Source organism: Lynx canadensis, chromosome B1, assembly GCF_007474595.2.
Source record: "Lynx canadensis isolate LIC74 chromosome B1, mLynCan4.pri.v2, whole genome shotgun sequence".
Classification (NCBI taxonomy): Eukaryota; Metazoa; Chordata; class Mammalia; order Carnivora; family Felidae; genus Lynx; species Lynx canadensis.
The window spans coordinates 124,148,229-124,169,630 of NC_044306.2; the positions used below are offsets into that span (position 1 = coordinate 124,148,229).

The following is a 21,402-nucleotide window of genomic DNA, read 5'->3' on the forward strand; positions in this document are numbered from 1 at the left end:
AAAAATAAATAAACGTTGAAAAAAAAATTAAAAAACAAAAAACAAAAAACAAAACTGTGTTTCAAATGTTATTAAATTGACCTAAATTCTTAATTTCAGATATTCTATTTTTCAGTTCTAGAGTGAATTCTATTTAAATCATTCTAAAGATTTCACTTTTAGGAGAAATTCTTCATGTTTTAACTATTATTTTCCATTTTTTTTCTGTTTTCTTGAACACATTAATTATAGCTATTTTAAAGTTGTGTGTACTAACTCCAACATCTGGATCATCTATTGTCTGTTGTTATTTTCTGTTATTTTTTTTGTCTTGAGTTTTGACCATAAATGTCGGTCTTTTGGCATGCTCACGAAGTGTTAATAAAATGCCAGATATTGTATACAATATAGAGACTTTAAATGGTGTTACCTTCTATTTGAGAGAGTTTATACTTTCCTTTGCAAGTCGGGTAGAAGTCAGAGGAGATCACCTTAAAGCAATAATGAATTCTAGTGATTATAGTTTTTTTAGGTTTTAGTTTATTTACCTCTGGTTTGTTCATTTCCTTAAGTGTAGTCTCTCTGGGGATTTCAGCTGTGAGCCTGATGTGTTCAAGACCCCTTGCTTTGTCAGATTCTGAATTGCAATCTTTAATGCATATGTTTTTTAGTATTTTGGTTCAGATTTTTAGCATCACCCCTATCCCTTTTCCCCTGGCAAACGTCTTCATGGGGAAAGAGATCATGTGTTTGAAGCTTCTTAAATCTGCAATTTTGCCATTCTGGCTTCACAAGACCAAAATAAGCTTGTTTCTCAATGTTTTAACAGCATTCCTCTGCCAGATCTAAACTCAAATTCTCTGTTGCCTGTTGTGAGCAAATGCTACCAGGGAGAAAGCACCTACAAGGCAATAGCTCACTTTTCAGAGGTTCTACCCTCTTTAGACTCTTAGCCCCTCTTGTCTATGCTGACAACTCAAAGTTAGAAGTATCCATGACTCTATTAGGCCTTTAAAAATAGGATTTTCTTATATTTTATCTGGATTTAAATTATTTTTGTGAAAATATGGCCTTCTGTAAACTTATCATTCCCTCTAAAGCCAAAGTCATCCAATGACTGATTCATTTTCTGAACTTCTACCCATAAACAGTAAAAATTGCAAAATACTTTTGACCTTCTTTATGCTATAATTTCTAGCACTATATACATGATAATAATAAAATTATTATAAAAGTAAATTATTTTTTAACTTTAATAAATATAAAACCACACAAAATAATAATGCTGGGTCTGATGTCCTAGATTTGAAGGATTTCACAATTTGTGACTGATTTTTCTGCTTGAAAATGATAAAAATCTATTTTCTTTTGAATGACTAGGTAGGAATAATATTAGGAAAGGAATGGAGAAGCACCAGCTTCAGCATTTAGGGTAAAGAGGCACATAGTTTAAAAGATACATCTTTTAAGGGATAGATTTTATAGTAGATTAATGTTCCTCATAAAGTGTACAAAGAGAGATCTATTCTAGTAGGTATCAAATTCTGAAGTATTAAACGAGTATATCAGATTCTGAAATAAAAACAGTAAAGTATATAAAAATGGGAAAACGAGAATATTCTCATCCCTTTGTATATACAAAGAATGTTACTATTGGTTAACAGTTTAAAATATTAAATGGATACAAATGGCTAAATTATATGATGAATCAGAAAGAGTATAATATCAAAAAGATTAATTAATTGCTAATTAAAATTTTAGGTTATCAGCTTTATGTAACCTATTAATTTACATACTCAATGCATATTAGGAATTGTAGTATTTAAGAGAGTGTAGATGATTTGCTCAGAAAATTTATTCATCTAGGATTTTCACATAATCAGTGTAAATAGTTATTGTTCATATATTTTTATTTCATGTATTAATAATTAAGTACTAACAAATAATACTATATAATTGGCCAAATATCTTTATATATGTGTGTATGTGTATGTGATGTATGTGTATATATACATGTATATTACTTATATATATATATATATATATATATAATGAAACAACAAGAATTGATGTTTGAATTTGACATTATGGTATAGATAATAACTCACTTGTAATGTGTTTAAATAATGTATGTAGATCTATCTTGTTTTTCTAGAGGTCCATATAATCAACTCTTTTTTTTTCCATTTAATATCTCATTGACTTAAAGTCTTTTGCTTCTATATCGCATTTAAAATTTTTAATTTTTAATGAATATATATCTGTCTCTATTTAGTGACAGAGCAACATTGATGGGCTTCCTTGAAAATTTATTACTTATAGGGCCACTTGAATTGATAAATAGCATTGATACACTCTTTTTTATTTTTCAACATGCTTTTTGGAATTCACAGGTTGGTGGAGTTTCTGATGAATTACCTAACTTGACTAACCGATATGCTGCTATTTTGTCAAGACCAGAAAAACCTACTAAACTGTCAGATATGGTAAGAAGACCCCTTTATAACAAAAGTTATTTGTAATCTGGGAATCCTGGAGGGACTGTATAACATGAACAGCATATTAGGATATGAGAGAGGTACATGGTACGCTGTTGGTAACATCTTTGACTGGTATGATACTTCCTTTTTTTTTTTTTTTTTTTAAGAGAGCATGAATGGGGGAGAGAGGCAGAGGGAGAGAGAGAGACTCATAAGCAGGGTTCACGCCCAGTGCTGTGGGGCACTGTCCTACTACCCTGGAATTGTGACCTGAGCTGAAATCAAGAGTCAGATGCTCAACTGACTGAGGCAACAAGGTACCCCGATACTTCCATTTTTTAAAGTTCACCAAAAGTCTTGAAGCTAAGCACAGTCCAGCATTGCTCTGTGAGAGGTGATTATATGGAACATCTCCTGTAGGGTCAGAGAACATTTGTTTTTAGAACGTGTAGGAAAACATAATCATGTTGTATATGAAGTGGAAGGCCTACTTAAGGTTCAAAACAGTTTACTTATAACTGTAAATTTTTTCTTTTAAATTTGAGTCAATCTTGAAACCTAAGACTCTATAGTGATTTTTTAAATCCGTGTTAATCTGTATTTTAAATTGTGTTTTATGATTTTTTTCTAACTAAATTTCCATTTTTTATAAAAAGCTAGTATTGAATAAATTGAAATACATAAAGCAGATGACATTTAAACATGAATACTTGACTGTTTCATCCAGATTGATTTTACTAAAAGTACATTTTGAAATTTGCAGTTAAAAAGTTAGACTTCTATGTATAGATATTGCTAAAATAAATCTATATAGAAATTAGACTGTCATTATAAGATATTCTTAATAACAAATTATCGAAACAAGCTCATCAACCAGGTTTTAAAACTTGAGAAATAGTATTGCTTGCTGAAATAAAATTATAGTAGGTTCACAGTGCCAAGAGTTGATTAACTCGTTAAATTAATACAGTTGTAAAGTCTAAAAAATCATACAAATTAGACTAATTTGGTGAGAGGCATCAGGAATAGACTTATTTTTTTCTGAGACATTGGTTGACTGAAGGTAGGAGATCGGGTCAAAATTGACATCAGGTTCTATGACGTCTTTGTACCTATAAGTTCAAAAGACAGTTTAAAATCATCCGTCAGTTTTCTTGACATGTAAGAGATTCTCATAATTGTTAAATAAATGTGTTGTTTTAATAGATCATTTCTTTATCTTGAGCAATTTTATGGTTGTGTTGTTTCTCAAGTGAGTCATTGTACACATTGTAGGATCCACTGTGAGGTATGTCAGAAGTAATTTATTACTAGTTTAAAGCTTTCAAGCATAGGAATATTTAGTGGATTCATAGTTATTTCTATCATAATATTATAGTTACTAGGAAAAAAATTCAAATCTCTGAAGGTACCCCTAGGAATGCATATGTATGTGCTAAATTTGCTTGTAGTAAAAAAAGATGGTGATGTGCCCTAAAGAAAGATGAGTTACTTACCAATTGCTGTTATCTAATTTACATTTTTCTCTTTTACCTTGGTCTCTCACTGGATCTTGAAACTTCTGTTTTTGTATTTTTATTTTTTGACATGACATACTTGCAATGGAAAGTATTGGGTGGGACTTTGCTTACCCAAGTAGCAGAATAGTTTAATCACATAGAATATTTTAGCTTTTGAAACTCTTCTGCAAATGAGATACTCTTCAAACCTGTGGGTGTATAATATATATGTAATGAGAATCCAAATTATTAATTTCATATCAAAATTGATCTTAAATTTATGAAATAATGGGATTAGTTTTATAATTTTCCTTTCAAATAAAAATATTACAGTGCTCACTTCGGCAGTATAACAATTAAAATTGGAATGACACAGAGAAGATTAGCATGGCCCCCTGCACAAGACTGACATGCAAATATGTGAAGTGTTCCATATTTTATTTATTATTTATTTATTTAAGTTTATTTTTATTTATTTTTGAGAGAGAGAGAACACAAGTGGGAGAGGAGCAGATTGGGGGTGGGGTGGGGCAGAAGACATAGAATCTGAAGCAGGTTTCAGGCTCTGAGCTGTCAGCACAGAGCCCAATGTGGGTCTCAAACCCACGGACTATGAGATCATGACCTGAGCCAAAGTTGAACGCTTAACTGACTTAGCTACCCAGGCATCCCTGAAGCATTCCATATTTAAAAAAAAAATTAGACAATTTACCTCCTACATATTTAAAATTTATATATAAGGATATGCTGCAATCTTAAAGGACACATTGATTTTCAAAATTTTATATAAGTTTCACATAAAAATATTTAAAAACTCAGGCTTCTGCTTTCATATGAAAGGCATAAACATATATCTCTTTTCTTTTTACATGGTCGCAGTAAAATAAGTTATTTTTAACTACAACATAATATTAGTTTAATATAAAAAGACAGAGTGAATATATGATAAATGGAAGCTAGAAACAAACCAAACATCTGTTTATTAGGCATTCCAAAAGTGGAATGCTAAGATAGTAGTTAGGACCATTTGATGGTAAAAAAAACAAACAAACAAAAAACAAAAAACAAACAAACAAACAAACAAAAAAAACAAAAAACAAAAAACAAAAAAAACAACAACAGAAAGTTTTCCTAAGCTGAATAAAGACACCAGTCTTCAATAAGAAGTCAACAAAATACCAGGAAGGATGAATTTTAAAAGTCAAAAATCATTTTCACATGGTTTTGCATTTTCAGAAGACTAGAAATAAAATACCTTGGAATCTTCCACAGAGAAAAGTAAGTGGGTCACCTACAGAGGGATGAGAAACATACTGATATCAAACACTATCCCAGTAGTATTAGCAATATTTCAGAGCTAGAAAATGATGGATTTCTGAGAGGAAATAATTTTGGATGTAGAATTCTGACTTTATCCAATATAAATCCAATTAAATGAATCAAGAAAATAATTTTCTGACACACAAGAGGCTGGAAAGCGTAGTACCTCTACATTTCCATGTATAAAGATGTTCCAGCAAAATATAAGGAAAGAAATGAGAGAAGAGTGATATAAACCTAGAGAAGAATAGAAACTAAGCAATTCCTGGATGAAATAAAGTGAAAACAAATTAATAAAGAAGGCATTTTTAGCTCATTCATGGGTCATCTTCAAGAGTCAGGGATTTGGTGACAGAATTTTATTTGCTTCTTTTTGTGTTTGACCATACTAGTTGGTTTGATAAGCAATAAATATGATATTCTAATTTCTGTTTTAATACTGATTGGTTTTAGATCAATCTATACAAATTGCAGAGATCTTAGTTATAATATAAAATGTAAATGTTAGAAAACTTAATATCAATTAAATTTTAATATCAATAAAAATAAAAGACTAAATATTAGAAAACTTAATATCAATAATAATAAAAGAAAGAGGTAAAAGTTTGGGAGGCAGTAAAATATGCTAAATTTCTTATAGTGTGCAGAGTCAACAGATGTCAAAAGTTGACAGATTTCAGTATAAATCCTTATATTAAGTTTGTAGTGGTAAATAATAATAAAAAATCCCAACCTCTAAGAAACCCAATTACTGTTAAATTATTTCTGGGAATAGAACAGGGAGAGGTCAAGGAGGACAATTTTACTGTTTATTTTAGACTCATCCATGATTTGATTTTTATTATGCTGTGAATGTATTATTTTAAAATAATAATAAAATAAAAATAAAAATAGTACTCATGAGTTAATGGTGAGTATGTGTTTGGAATAGCATTATGATGTACTGGTTCCTGGACTGACCTATTCTCTGCAAACAAGCAAAATTCTAGATAAAATAAAAACAGAATGTTTTCATGAGTGCTTCCAAGAATTAGAAAGAAATGAGTACACAGGCTAAAGGCTAAATTTACGAGGGACCCAGAGTGGCAGTGAAGTTCACTTTTACCCTGAGGACATTTGCCAAACAACTAGATGACTTTGATTTTTAATTGTTACAGCCTTAGAGGCCTCTAGGGAATGAAACAAAGCCTAAGACTCTCTCATAGTGGGTCCTCTCAAAGAAGAGTCATTAATACAGTTACAGCTCCAAAGGGCAAAAAACTATGCAGGTTAGGAGTGAAATGCAGAGTGAAATCACCAGAGGATTTGTGAGAAGTTACCAGTGTTGGACTTTTTGGTTTTGAGTGTATGTTAGGGGAATCACCACTGAGAATCTGTTACGTTTTATATTCATTTAATGACATGAATTGTTAAAAACAACAACAACAACAACAACAACAACAAAAGAAATCTGTCACAGATGTTAACTAAATTAATTTTATTAATAAAAATAAGTGCTAATGCTTCTTCTGTACTAGGCACCATTCCAAATGTATAGTAACTCATTTGAGCACTATAATTATGGTCATTTTGAAAAATGAGGAAACTGAGGCACAAGTTTAAAGTTTAAATGACAGAGTCAGAATTCAAACGGAGGCAGTTTAGTAATAGAGTTCAGTCTTTTTGCGCTACTCTTCTCTGGCTTAAAGAATTAGGCTTACATGAAATAAATATGACAGTATAATAAATTACTTTTATGATTTAAAACAAAAGGGATGAGACTGTAAAGATCTCAGACATTATAAGGAATAGAATTTTTTTTTAAATGTAATTTCTGTCTTCCAGAAGCTGATAGAGAATTCAGTATTATGAACAATATTGAAGTTAATAACTTTCCTCCAGTTATTGAGAGACTAAAAATTAACTATGATTATCATTTAGTGGGAAAGTCATTGGAAGAATTTGATATGCTTTCTTAGATCTCTTCATGCCTCATAAAGGGGCATCCTTTGCCTAATGACAACTGGTATCAAAGAGTCACAAAAAATTAGAGCAACTTTTTCTAAAAATTAAGAAATGACCTGAATTTATTAGAATTATTTGGTGAGCAGTTTGCACTATAGCTTTAATTACTTGATAAACAGACCTCGAATACAGAGAGTTGAGAATGAAGAGAATATTAAAAATAAATTGTGATTTATATATTTTTTAATTTATAATAATTTAAGTTGTTAAATATTTTGATTACCATCCCTAAACAGGTTAAAGTTTAAGAGCAAAAGCTTTGGAATCAGAGAAATGCTTTAAAAAATTTTTACTCCCCCTTGTAGATGAATGAGCTTAGGCAACTTCTTTAAATCTCAGTTTCCTCAAACATTAAATAAGGATAGTAAATTAAATAGGGATAGCCCAATAGGATCAAAGTAAGAAGTAAGTGTATTATTGCTTCTAACACTTATTTCATTGTGTTAGTAACCTATGAATAAGTTAGTTATAAAGATTGTAAATGGCAGGGTTATGGCTCAAAGCTAAGTCAGTCCTATTCCAAAGCCTATGCTCTCTTTTCATCATTCTGTAATATTAATGAAGAGTATATATTGAAATATGGTAATGTCTTTTTCTTTTTAACACTTTTTTGAAAGTGATATTCGCCTTCTTCCACCTGAGGCACCTCTGTCTTGCATGGTATTACTATGTCAGGAATGAAAAGGGAATAAATGTTGAGTTTTTGACTTAGGAAACATTTCTTGAAGTTTACTTCAGAGACAGCAATTGTGGGGACCATGGCTTAATAAAATGAAAAGAAGTTTCTACGTTATTTCTAAAGTGTTTCCTAATTTCAACTTTCCTTTAAATATTGTAGAACTAGAGGTTGGCCAAGAGTTCCAACTTCTGTATTAATTAGCTATTTCTGAATAATAAACTCAAAATCTTAGTAGCATAACATGAAAGACATTTATTACGTGCAAGTTTGCAGTTCAGGTAGGGAAGCTTACTTCAGGCTGCAGGTTTTCTGGGGGAAAGTCTACTGCATGCTGCCATTTGACTGGGACCAGCAGGATAGCTGGGGCATATTCTCCTCATGGTGATAGCAGAAATCCAATAATTTTACTACAGGAAATATAATAGGAAAGTTGTAGAGTAAGGGAAGTTTCTTGCTATACTGAATGAGAAAGCCTCCCCTGAATTGGAAGAATATGCAAGAATCGAGAAAGACAGCAAAGCAATGGAGTTGATATTTGAATGTGAGGCTTGTTTTATGCTCCTCCACATTCTTTGTGAACTCTGGTAAGATTGAGGGTTGGGTCGTAATGGTGGATAAATGGAGACTGAAGTTAAGAAATCCCAGAGATGAGGGGCACCTGGGTAGTTCAGTCAGCTAAGCCTCTGACTCTTGATTTTGGCTCAGGTCATGATTTTACAGGTTGCAGCCCCTCACTGGGCTCTGCGCTAACAGCACAGCATGGAGCCTGCTTGGAATTCTCTCTCTCCTCTGTCTCTCTGCACCGCCCCCCCTCCCCCCCACATGTCCCCTCGCTCTTTCTCTCACTCAGAATGAATAAATAAATAAAAAGTTATTAAAAAAGAAATCCAAGAGATGATAAAGCATGAATTCCTCTTAATATCTGAGAGTCTGGAAATGTGCTAGAGTAACACCCTCCTTCCCTCACACTGGGTGGCTGCTGCAGATAGAAAAGTTGTAAAGGTGTATTTAGGCAGAGAGGGGCTATATCAGTCAGGCCCTGGTCAGAACATTGAACCTCACTAGTTATTTTGAGATAGAGAATATAAGGAATCGTGTATATTGGAGAACTAAAAAGACAAAGAGGGAATGCTAAAGTATCTTGGACATAGTAACACAGGCAATCAGTGCCACCATGTTTAGGCCTTGGGGGACAAAGGGAATGGGTAGAATTATTAAAACTTGAAAACTCGGAGAGACCTTTAGTTGCTGGGATTTAGCCCTCTGAAGAGGAGGCATTGCTTAGCTGGTGCTAGTGTTTCAGGAACTCACAAGTAAAATCAGACCCATGGGACCCTAAAGATAGTAAAAATATATCAGAAGTGATTTCAGCTGAACTATTTCACAAGAATTAAAGTTCTTCTGACTAAATCTGTATTACTCTCAGGCTGTTTTGTAATTTCTCATTGGAAAATATATAGAAAGTGTTTTAATTTTTGCATAGTTTTTAGACTTTATTTTGTTGGTTAGTTTGCTTATGGGTATCTTATCATTCACCTAACCATTGGTGAAGGAAAGCACATGAAAATGAATTTTCTGAATATAGGCCCATTAATGCAAGTAAAGGAGTTTAGGCGCATGATTTCTGAAATCATGGAAAGTGAGTTGGTCAGAGTACACTTAGATACTTCCTTGAGTTACGTTACATTTTGAAGTCTTTATAACTTTCATTTAATTGTGTAACTTCATTAGTTCAGAAAATGGGTTTGATATGCAAACAGCAAGAACAAGTGCTGCTGGATGTCATCTTCATCAAAGCAGAGAAAGGATAGCGAAGGCAACTGCCGAGCCAGATTCGCTGGGATAAGCCAGATTCTAGTGGCCTGAATTTTGATTGGGTGCAGTTACCTACCAGTACTTACACAGATTATGAGAAGAATGCTTTTCTATAGTTTTAGCTATTTTTGATTGCCCTACATAGATCTCAGAAGTAAATAATAGCTTCATGAAGAAAGGATTTTATCTTTACTCTTCAGTTGCTAAAAAATTTTTGCACTTTCATGTGTTTTGAGAATGAAATCTGTCCTAACTTTGAAGGTGTCACGTTTATTTAAAATGAACAATAGTTGGGGTGCTGGTGGCTCCGGTGCATGGGTGCATCTTGATTCAGGTCTTAATCTCAGGGTCATGAGTTCAAGCCCTGCGTTGGAGCCTACTTAATAAATAAACAAAATGAACAACAGAGGGGTGCCTGGGTGGCTCAGTCGGTTAAGCTCCCAACTTCGGCTGGGGTCATGGTCTCACCGTTTGTGGGTTCGAGCCCTGCTCTGAGCTCCAACACAGAGCCTGGAGCCTGCTTTGGATTCTGTGTCTCTCTTTCTCTGCCCTCTGTCCCTTGCTTACACTCTATCTCTGTCTCTCTCTCTCTCTCTCTGAAAAATAAACATTAAAAAAATTAACAAAAAAATAAAATGAACAGAAAAATGACTCATATTTTATATATTTTCGGAGGTTTAAATTTGTGACATTTGTGGCATCCATCCCAATATGATTCTTACATTTTATATCAACCAGTCATTGTTTTACAGCTTATTTGGTTATTAAACAAGAGGAAGTATGTTAACAGTGATATGGAAATGTTTAGTCAAGACTATAACTCCATCATTTAAGTCCTTGAAGCCAATATAACCACATGTGCAACCCTACAAATGGTATAACAATGATGGCATTAATACCATTAAGACCTCTTTATAATAAATTCATGACTAATGAAACATGGCATTATGGCATTTAGAAATTGACTTCAAATTTCTAATTATCTTACTTAGGATGCATATATTCATGAGGAGTAAACCTTGTTTCAGTGTGTTTAAATATGTAGGAACTCATATGTCTTTTCAAAATTACCTCCACTGATGAAAAAAGCTATAGCTTGAAATGCTGGATTCATTTACAGATATCTCACTGACATGGTTATCACAGACATCTTTTGACCAATTGAAAACATTAAACTTTTGGGTACATGGTCATCATTATATACAAAAGTGTGTACTAATTGTCCTTCTGTTGGCACTTTTAGGGACAAACAGTAGTCCCTTTGTATTATTATACAAATTATTATAGATGTCTAAGGGAAAAGGTATTTTTCCATCACATAAGTTTAAAATGTAGTTACTAAGTAAGTTTTATATCATCGTCACAAGTACATAGGGGACAGATATGGAAAACTGTAACAGGTTTATATAAGTTAAAATGACATTGATAGAAAAATAGAAAAAGAGGGTAAAGGGAAGAGTCAGAGCTAAGAGGAGGATAAAGAAAGGATATAATGGGAAGAAGTACTTACATCATAAAGTTTGAGGGGGTACAGAATGACATAAGGAAAACCAAAGCAGGAACTTGTAGGAAAAATTGTAGCTACGTAAATTCAGTTGCTACTATAGGAAGAAATTGCTTTCAAATGAAGAAGCAGATGCATAGGAAGAAATCCCTTCTTTCGTCAGCCTTTCCAGTATCCTCTAGTACCTCCTGTTGGCAAACGCAGCAAAGAGCCATCTGACAAAGCACAAATATGGTTTGAAGATTCTCAGGTTTTGAGCTGGGATAATAAATTGCTTAAAATCTGGTACCTTTCACCCCTTAGATCACTTATGTGTCTTTCTACTCATGTTTGAATTTCCACGTGATATTCCAAACAACTCTGTGTTTCTGCCTAATACAAACAACTATGCTTTGTATAACATAAGTTTTCTCACTCTCCAACATGAGGAGATACAAGTTTCCAACTGTGTTTATCTTCATTTTTGGCTAAATTTAGTCATAGTCCATCTAAATATTTTGTTATCTAAATGCTGTTATACAGTGTTAATGTGCAGTTTGATTGTTACATAAATACTAAATCATACTTTGTTAACTTATAAAACTTTTCGAAAATAAAAAGGAGAAAGAGAAGAAGGAAGATTAAAATACTTAACACATAGACACATACAAGGGAGAGAAGCGGAGAGAGAGAAGGAAATTAATCTGAAGAGCTGCCACAGTCCTTATTTTTTAAATAGTCCAAGGCTGTAGATGATACTTCTGACTTCCTTCTATTACTCTCTGCCTTTTTCCTTTGCTCTCAAGAGTGTCAGTTTAGGGTTATTTACCTAATAGAAGACCAAACTTTCATTTTTGAAGGATGTGAATCCTTAACGACTCTTCCTTTTTTTGGTCGATGTGCTTTCTAACAATCTTACATTGGAGATAGAAGTATTAGAAGAATTGCAGAGAATGCCCTGATAAAGTTTTTCCTGTCCTCACTGTGTATTAGCAACCCAGATTCCATTTGTTAATTGTGACAAATCACTCCAGTCAGTAGAGTAAACTCTACCTTGTTTCAGTAGCATCAGTATCCCCAAATGCTAGTTGACACTGAGCTTTCAACTTGTACAATCACAGTTGTGTCTCTAATGGAAACATTCCTCTCTTGAGAAGCAAGACTTATAAATAAGTAGAGCTCAAAGTTATGGAGACAGGAGGCAAACATTTTGCATGTTATTAGTGAAATAATGAGAAGAGGTACTTGATATATATTGTATCTTAGCACCATGTATGTTAAAAAAATTTTTTTTTAACATTTATTTATTTTTGAGAGACAGAGAGAGATAGAGCACAAGGGGGGGGGAGGGGCAAAGAATAAAGGAGATGCAGAATCTGAAGCAGGCTCCAGGCTCTGAGCTGTCAGCACACAGCCCGACTCGGGGCTCAAACGCAGAAACCGCGAGATCACGACCTGAGCCGAAGTAGGACGCTCAACCGACTGAGCCACCCCGGCACCCCCACCATGTGTGCTCTCAAGGTCTTGTCTCTCAACTGGCAGGTACCTTAATTGAGTTTTCAACAAGCCCTTCTGATGTTCTTTTAGGTCAGATGATTTTAAGTGCTGAGAGTATGTTAGACCTAGTGAATTGTGTGAGCACAAGCCCGATGCTACATTTCTTTTACTGCGAAATGAGTTCCTTGATCATAAATAATGTCTAGAATACCATAACAGTAAATAAGCCATTCTCTAAGTCTAAGGAGGGCAGTATTGGTGAAAGAATTATTGGCAGGGAAGACAATTTCATGTAATGACCTTAAGGATTTTGAGTCAAGGTTATACTGGATTCTTCAAAGAGAGTAAGTGTTCTTTTTCTTCCTAGTCTCTCAAAGAGAGAATAGTTTATTTTTTGCAAGATTGACTTACTCTTTCTTAAATGTTTGTAAGGATTCCCTGTTAAAGCCTTCTAGACCTGAGATTTTACTTGTGGGAAGGTTTTAAAGAAAGGATTCAATTCCCTTATCTATTAACCCTGTGTTTCTGATGATTTGGCCTCTGGGGACCTTGGAGAAACTGCCCCTTCCAGGATTAGCCCGGAATGACTCTCCTCCAAATTTCCTTTCTTATGCAAATTTACCAATCCAGAGCTCACCACCAACCGCCTTCTTTATGGAAGCCAATAGGGGCCATTATTCTCCTGCTTTAATCACCCAGGGACAGGTACCAGACAATAAGGGACAGCCCCCTAAACCCCTGAGCCTTCTGAAATTACTCAAACTAGCCAATCCTAAACCTGCATATCCTTTGTCACCATTCCTACTAGTGGAAACCACAGTAAAAACTCTCATCCATATTTTCCCCTTCCTGCCTCCCCACCAACCTTGGTGCTTCTTTGTGTGACCTCCTGTGGAATTGGGATCTGTGTGTATAACAGACTTTGTTTTCAATGGTGGTCGGCTCTCAATCTGTTTACCTTGACATACCTGAATAATAATAATCCTTTTTTTTTTTTTTTTTTTAATTTTTTTTTTTTCAACGTTTATTTATTTTTGGGACAGAGAGAGACAGAGCATGAATGGGCGAGGGGCAGAGAGAGAGGGAGACACAGAATCGGAAACAGGCTCCAGGCTCTGAGCCATCAGCCCAGAGCCCGACGCGGGGCTCGAACTCACAGACCGCGAGATCGTGACCTGGCTGAAGTCGGACGCTTAACCGACTGCGCCACCCAGGCGCCCCTAATAATCCTATTTTTAAACACCTTAATAGATTTTGGACTATGTATATTTTATATTTCTTCTTTTGGTTACTTTTATTAATTCAACTTTTAGAGAAATATATCCATTTCTTCCATATTGTCAAATATATTTGCTTAATCATAATATTGCCTTCTTTTTTATCTATAGGATTTATAAGGATGCTCCTTCCTTTCCCCTTGATATTGGTAATTTGTATTTTCCCCTCTCGCTTCCTTCCTTTTTTTCTGTAATAAATCCTATTAAAGGTTTATCAATATTTGTAATCATTTTTTTAAAGAAAAACTTCTGACTTTGTTGATTTTCTCTGTTCTAATACTCTGTTCTCTGTATTTTCTATTTCATTGATTATCTTTATAATTTTTCTTTGTGCTTTCCTTAGGTTTGATTTGTATTTCTTTTTCTAGTGTCTTGAAATGGAAGCTCAGTGATTTTCAGTTACTTTTTGATTATATATATATATGTGTGTATATATATATGTATATTTATATATATATATATATATACATATATATATAGGCAATAAATTTCCTTCATGTACTGCTTAGTTATATGCCACACATTTTATATTGTTTTTAATTTTCACTTAGCTTAAAGTATTAATTCATATTTTAAATTTGATCTGTTTAGAAGAGTACTAATTTCTAATTACTTGTTATTATTTTAAACTTGCTTCCATTATGAAAAATAGGATATACTCAATTATTTCAAAATTAAACATACAAAGGCTTTCTCTATGGATCAGCATGTGATCAACTTTTTGTGTGTGTATGTGGAAGGAATGACACATCATCACTTTGTGATATCTCTAGAGTTCTCCTGAATGCATTAATAATACACACTATTTTATCTGCAGGCTCTCTCAATATCACAAGATAGAATTCATCAAGAGTTGCAGATTTAACTTTATTTGGAACATACTGATTATCTCTGATAATTACTTTTAAGTATTTTGAAATCTATTCTTATGAACCAATATACAAATTTTTAGTTTCAGTAGGAAAGCTATTTTTTGACAGAAAATATGGACATAAAATAGGAGGCTGGTAATTTTTTTCTCAGTCTTCTTTATAGTAAGCCTTTTATGAATATCATTAGTCAAGAATGCTTTTTTAAAATCTTAATTTTAATTTGGACCAGTGTCACACATTTATTTAAGACCATTACTATGAGGTTGGTTTTCATTTGTCTTAACTTTAAACAGATTATTAATTTCTTAAAGGTAGATATTGTTTCATTGTTGTCCTTCCTGGTTTTATATCATACTGGGTACATACTAGGTTCTCAGCATATAGACATTTAAGGAAGAATATAAATGAGAAGATTCTCTTTTCTCTTATGAGCAGTACTTACCTCAAGGGAAGAATAATGTAATTATGAAAAATCTAATGAACCTAAAAAGGAAATGAAATCCTTATCAAATTGATACATAGTCTAAAAGAAACATTTGGTATTGTCTGCATAAAAGTTGAAAAAAGAGAAAGGTGAGAAAATGTACTTATCTTTTATGTTATACCTTGCATGTAGTTTAGTTGTGTTTTTGTGCCTATGTTTTCTGAAAGCCAAGGCTATTGGAGGTTATTTTATCCTCTGTATCAATATACCTTGTATGAATATAATTTTATTTATTTTATTTTTTAAAGGTTTATTGTTTAACAATTTTTTTTTAAGTAGGCTTCATGCCTAACGTGAGACTTGAACTCATGATGCTGAGACCAAGAGTTGCGTACTCCATTGACTGAGCCTGCCAGGCACCCTAGAATATACTTTATAAATATTAAATTTATTTTATTTATTTTCAAATGCTGCCATGTATCTAAACTTTTCACTCACTATGTTTTGAATTTTTCTTAGTTGGGTGAAATAAGTTAAGTTTACATAAAAATAGAATATATGAAAGTCATTGTTTTCCAGTGTTCATTGTGTGTTCAGATTTTCTCAATTTGTTCTACTTACAAAATCCTTACTTGACCTAGCACTTTATTTTCTTGGTAACCTATCCCATTTTACTTTCTTTAACTTAGTATAGGGTGCTAATTTTTTTCCATAGGGTTGGCGAACCACCATTTCAGTGGTTCTAATTGGGCTTCAGAGAATCATCAGTTTAGTTGTGTTTGCCCTAAATATAATTTCAAGGAATATATGATGAGCATCAGTTTAGCTTGAGATAAGAATTTGCTCTCAGATAGAGATTACTGTGAAAATAACCATACAGGGGGAGGTTTTCTTGTTTGTTGGTATCAATTATTATTTATATTTAGGTTTAGATAAATCATTTCAATGAATTATCTTTCATGTGTAGATCCAGATGTTATAACTGTTATAAATTTGGGGGATTTATTTTTAGTAACTGTTCTAAAGTATAGTTGATTTGAGCTTCAATATCCTCAGGATTTGCAATTATAATTTTGTTATTTTTGATTAAAATGAACACAAATCAGGAAGCAAACCTAAAAATTATATTATTGTAAATGTTAAAATTTGTGTTCAACTTTTCATTTAAATTTGCCTATTAAACTTAAAATATTCAGACTTAAATTTCAAACTTAGCATGAAATTGTATAGAAAAATTTGGGGTTTGTGTATGCAGTAAACATTTTAAAATTTGAAATCCATTGATTCTGTCTGGTATTTGTTACATTTAAAAACACGATGATGCCCCTATATTGAATGAGGATTATTATTTAATCCATCATGTGTAGATTTATGGTCCAATATTAGTCATGCTTGAGAATAGTAAACACTTGGAATTACCTTTTATATGCATTATAATCTTAATTGAGAGTTTAAAACTATAGTTCCATTGTTACAAATATCAAAGAGTAGTAGCTGTTCTATAATTCAAGGACACAGTGGGTCACTTATGTCTGCCTTGACCTCAGATATATGTTCAACTGCCTGTCTGACATTTCCACTTAGATTCTAATTGGTATTTTTTTATTTTAATGCATCCAAATACAATTAATTCTTGTAACTTCTTCATTTGCTCTAATTACAGACAGATAGTATGTTAAGTATGGTAAAACACAACTCAAGTGATGAAGTTAGGCAGACAAAATTTTTGAAGGAAGTAAACTTTCAGTGGGCTCTTAAAGTTAATTAATTTAGTGGATGAGAGAGATGAAGAAGAAAAGACAAATTTGTTAACTTCCCAGGGCAGCTATTTATTCTCTTTCATTTTGTGTTTCTGTTTTTGTCATGACTATCTGGATTTTCACTGAAGCTTAAATTGCTCAAATTCTCTTAGGATGAAGGTTATTTTTAACATCATTTAAAAATATCTGTTGTGTTGCCAATATTCTTGGAAAGTACATACTAGTGTGAATTTATTTTGCCAAAACAGTTATTATTGGAAGCTATTAGGTCTTTCAAACTTTATTATAAAGGTACCCCTTTCCTCTTTACAATTGTTGGATCATTATTATAACTAGATTTCTTCATTTGCTAGTAGATCCAAAATTATATGCCAACTAGTAAGACCAGTGTTTTTCAGTCCTGGCTTGGAAAGCTTCATAGAATCAACTAGAGAGCTTTAAAAAAATGCCAATGTCAAGTCCTTGTTTCTAGATATTATGAATTAATAATAATAATTAATTATTAATTGTGGAGTGGGGTTCATGTATCTATATTTTTTAAAGTTCTCAGACAATGTTAAGACAATTCCATGTTTGAAAACTGAGTTAGAATGTCCTATAATTAATTTATACTAAGTTTTACTCAATATTAGCTCTCCCTTTCTTTCTAATTAATTTCAAGCACTTATCCAGTTGTTCTTTCATTCGTTCATTCATTCATTCATTTAGCATATGCTTACTACGGTTTAACATGTGCAGTTCTAGGTGCTAGGAACATAGTGGTGGAAAAGACATGCAAAATCTTTTTCTTCATAGAAATACTATTTTAGTGCAGAGGGGAAAGGAGGCCATAAGTAAAAAAATTAAATAAACATGACTTTTTTTTTTCTGTTGGTGTTATGAGTCAGGAAGGAAATATACAAGTTCTGTGAAAGAGAGAAATGACAGAGATATGGGGTGGGTTGATGCTCCCAGAAGTTTACCCTGATAAAATGGCATTAAGATTCTAAATGAGAAACCAATGGTGAGAAGAGGCTAAGTAAGATTGATTCAGACAGGAGGAGCTTATAGCACCAGAGCCCTGAGGAGGAAAAGACTTGATGTATTTGAGGAACAGAAAGGAAATGAGATGGATGACTTTCAGATGAGAAAAATCAGTTCTTATTTGAATTGATGTTCCTCTGAAGGTAATGTATATTTCTCTCTGATTTATTTCAAGATTTTTTTTTGGTTTGTTTTACTTCTCAGCAATTTGATTTTGATGTTTCTGGGTATAGATTTACTTAGGTTTGTCTTGTCTGAGGTTCTTGAATCTGTGGGGTTTATATCTTTTGTCAAATTGGGGGAATTTTTAGCCATTATTTCTTCAAATATATATACATTTTAACCCTATACTCTTTCTACTTTCCTTTGAATCGATATAAATTTTAGACTTTTTGGTATTTTCCCACAGATCCCTAAGGCTCTGTTAATTCTTTTAAAATCTCTTTCCTGTCTGTTCTCATTTGGATAATTTCTACTGATCTATCTTTAAGTTGACTGATTCTTTCTTTTGTCATCTCCGTTCTGCCATTTAGCTCATCTAGTGAAATTAAAAAAAATTTGTTAATTGTATTTTCCATTCTAAAGTTGTCATTTAGTTTTTCTTTGTTTACTCTAGATACTAAGAATTTTTAATTTTCCATTTGTTTAAGACTGTTATAATTGTTTGTTGGTACTTTTGTATGATGTCTGTTTTTAGGTCCCTGTCAGATAATTCCAGCATTTGTTTCATTTTGGTGTTGTCCTCTCTTGATTATTTTTTCTCATTTGAGTTGAGATTTTCTTTTCCTTCATACGATGAGTAATGTTGGATTGTGTCCCGGACATTTGCAGTATTATGTTATGAAATTCTGGTTCCTACTTAAATCTATTTTAACAGATAGTCAATTTATTTGGGTTTAGGGCACACATCCTGGACCATTTTTGTGGGCTATAGTTCAAATGTCAATTTAGTACTTAAAATCTTTGCACTGCTATTTTGTTCTATCTTGTTTGTATGCTACCCAGTGGCCAGTTTGAAACTTGGACAGTATTTCACATGACATTTCAGTTCTCAGAGCTTTTACTTTCTTAATTTGATTCTGGTTTCACCCATGAGCCAGTTGGAGGTATACCAACAACTTCATATACAGATATAAATAATTCCTTTCTTCAGCTTCCTCTTTTCTATAATCTACTCCTCTCCTGATGCTCTCTAGCTGGAAGGAGGTAAGGTGCTAACTTTTTGTTGTCATGCTTAGCTAATATGGAGTAGAATTGGGTCAAGGCTCTGCCCTGTAGTTTCTGCATCATCAGGTGGGGAGTGGGAGAGTGCACTTCATTAGTACAGCACATGCATGGTTAATAAGGCTCTGCTTCATAGTGTCCACAACACTTGGTGGTGGAGGAGCAGGGTGCAGACTTTTTAGCAGTGTTCCTATGGAGTAGGATGACTATAGTCAAAAGTCCTACAGGGATTTCTTCCTGGTTCTTTGGCTAGACAGAACAGGCATTTCTTGAGACTGGCTTTCTTTTCTTTTCTTTTCTTTTCTTTTCTTTTCTTTTCTTTTCTTTTCTTTTTCTGTTTGTAGCTTCGTAGAATCGTCTATTCTTGCTGTAGTAGGCGTTATGGCTCTTCTCTACGTCTTACCTCGCCATTTATTTCCATTTTTACTTTTCCTTTATCGGTTTTTCTCCTTTTCCCTTTCCCTTTTCCTTTCCTTTCCTTTCCTTTCCTTTCCTTTCCTTTCCTTTCCTTTCCTTTCCTTTCCTCTTTCCTGTTTCAATTGCCATTTCCAGGGTGTGGGCTACTCTTGTGTCTAGGCTAGGATGTATAGGAGGAAAAAAAATTTAGGGAGTTAAGTGAATTAATTATCAGGTCTTCCCTTGAGTCCTGAGGATCTTAGTCTACTCTATTTTCTCTGCTCTTTAGGGGCTTCTTTTTTTTTTTTTTTTTTCAACGTTTATTTATTTTTGGGACAGAGAGAGACAGAGCATGAACGGGGGAGGGGCAGAGAGAGAGGGAGACACAGAATCGGAAACAGGCTCCAGGCTCCGAGCCATCAGCCCAGAGCCCGACGCGGGGCTCGAACTCCCGGACCGCGAGATCGTGACCTGGCTGAAGTCGGACGCTTAACCGACTGCGCCACCCAGGCGCCCCTCTTTAGGGGCTTCTGATAGCTATATTTGATCCAGGATTTTAGTTGTAACTTACAGGATTAGGGTAGAATGTGCTTATGCCATTTTGTTTGGAACTGGAAGTCGCCTACTTAGTTTTCATAGCTTTTAGTTACCTGCTCTATGTATTCTGTCTAGGGTTTTTATTTATTTTTGAAAAAAAATTTAACATTTATTCATTTTTGATAGAGACAGAGTGCAAACAGGGGAGAGGCAGAGAGAGAGGGAGACACAGAATCTGAAGCAGGCTCCAGGCTCTGAGCTGTTAGCACAGAGCCCGATGTGGGGCCTGAACTCACGAACCATGAGATCATGACCTGAATCCAAGTTGGATGCCTGACCAACTGAACTACCCAGACGCCCCTGTCTAGGGGTCTTTAGATGGATTCAGCAGGAGAGGCAGGATGGATTATGTGTTTTCTATTTTTACTGGAGCTAAAACTCCTGTGTTTTTTTTTTTTTTTTTTTTTTTTTTTTAGTGCTAAAATATAAGTATCTTTAAAAAAATTTATTTTCCAATGATTTGTTCTAATATTTAGAATATATAATGCATACATTGACCTTATATACACTGATTTTGAGAAATTCACCCATTTATTCTAATAGTTTATAGTATACTTCAGATTATTTACATGCAAAACCATATAATCCATGGAAAATGACTTTGCAATCACTGATGGTGATGATGATAATGATGAAGATGATTATCATGTTTTAGTGACTGGCACTGGTGCCAGCAAATGTTGAATAAAACTGGTGAGAATGAACATCTTTATTTTGTTTCTGGGAGAACATTTCAGTATTTCACTATGTTGTGTAATGTGAACAGTAATTAAAAAATAGTCTTCATCATTTAAAGAAGTCCTGTTTCTATTTGCTAAGAGTTTATATTGGGAATATGTACTGAATATTATTTTTTACATATACTGGCATATTTATGATATTTCTTCTTTATTCTCCTATTTAGTAAATTACATTGATTACTTTTTGAATATGAAATTAATTTTTGCATATATTGAATCGCTCCATCTGTTTATGATGTAATATCCTTTTTATATGTTATAACACTTACTTGCTAATATATTTTTTTAGGACTTATGCTTCTGTATCCATGGCTTAAATTAGTATTTGTTTTA

General features: G+C 33.4%; 1 protein-coding gene and 1 non-coding gene across 2 annotated transcripts in view; both read left to right on the plus strand.

The window, feature by feature from the left end:
* The window catches only part of STPG2 (sperm tail PG-rich repeat containing 2), a 308,430-nt gene that overhangs the window by 155,404 nt on the left and 131,624 nt on the right, over positions 1–21,402 (plus strand). Inside the window, exon 8 of the mRNA XM_030314485.1 lies at positions 2,355–2,465. Coding sequence (XP_030170345.1) covers positions 2,355–2,465 — 111 coding nt within the window. The remainder of the gene's footprint in view (positions 1–2,354; positions 2,466–21,402) is intronic.
* On the plus strand, positions 4,291–4,398 carry LOC115513141. Its single transcript, XR_003968567.1, has one exon. It is a non-coding gene; the product is annotated as a U6 spliceosomal RNA (small nuclear RNA).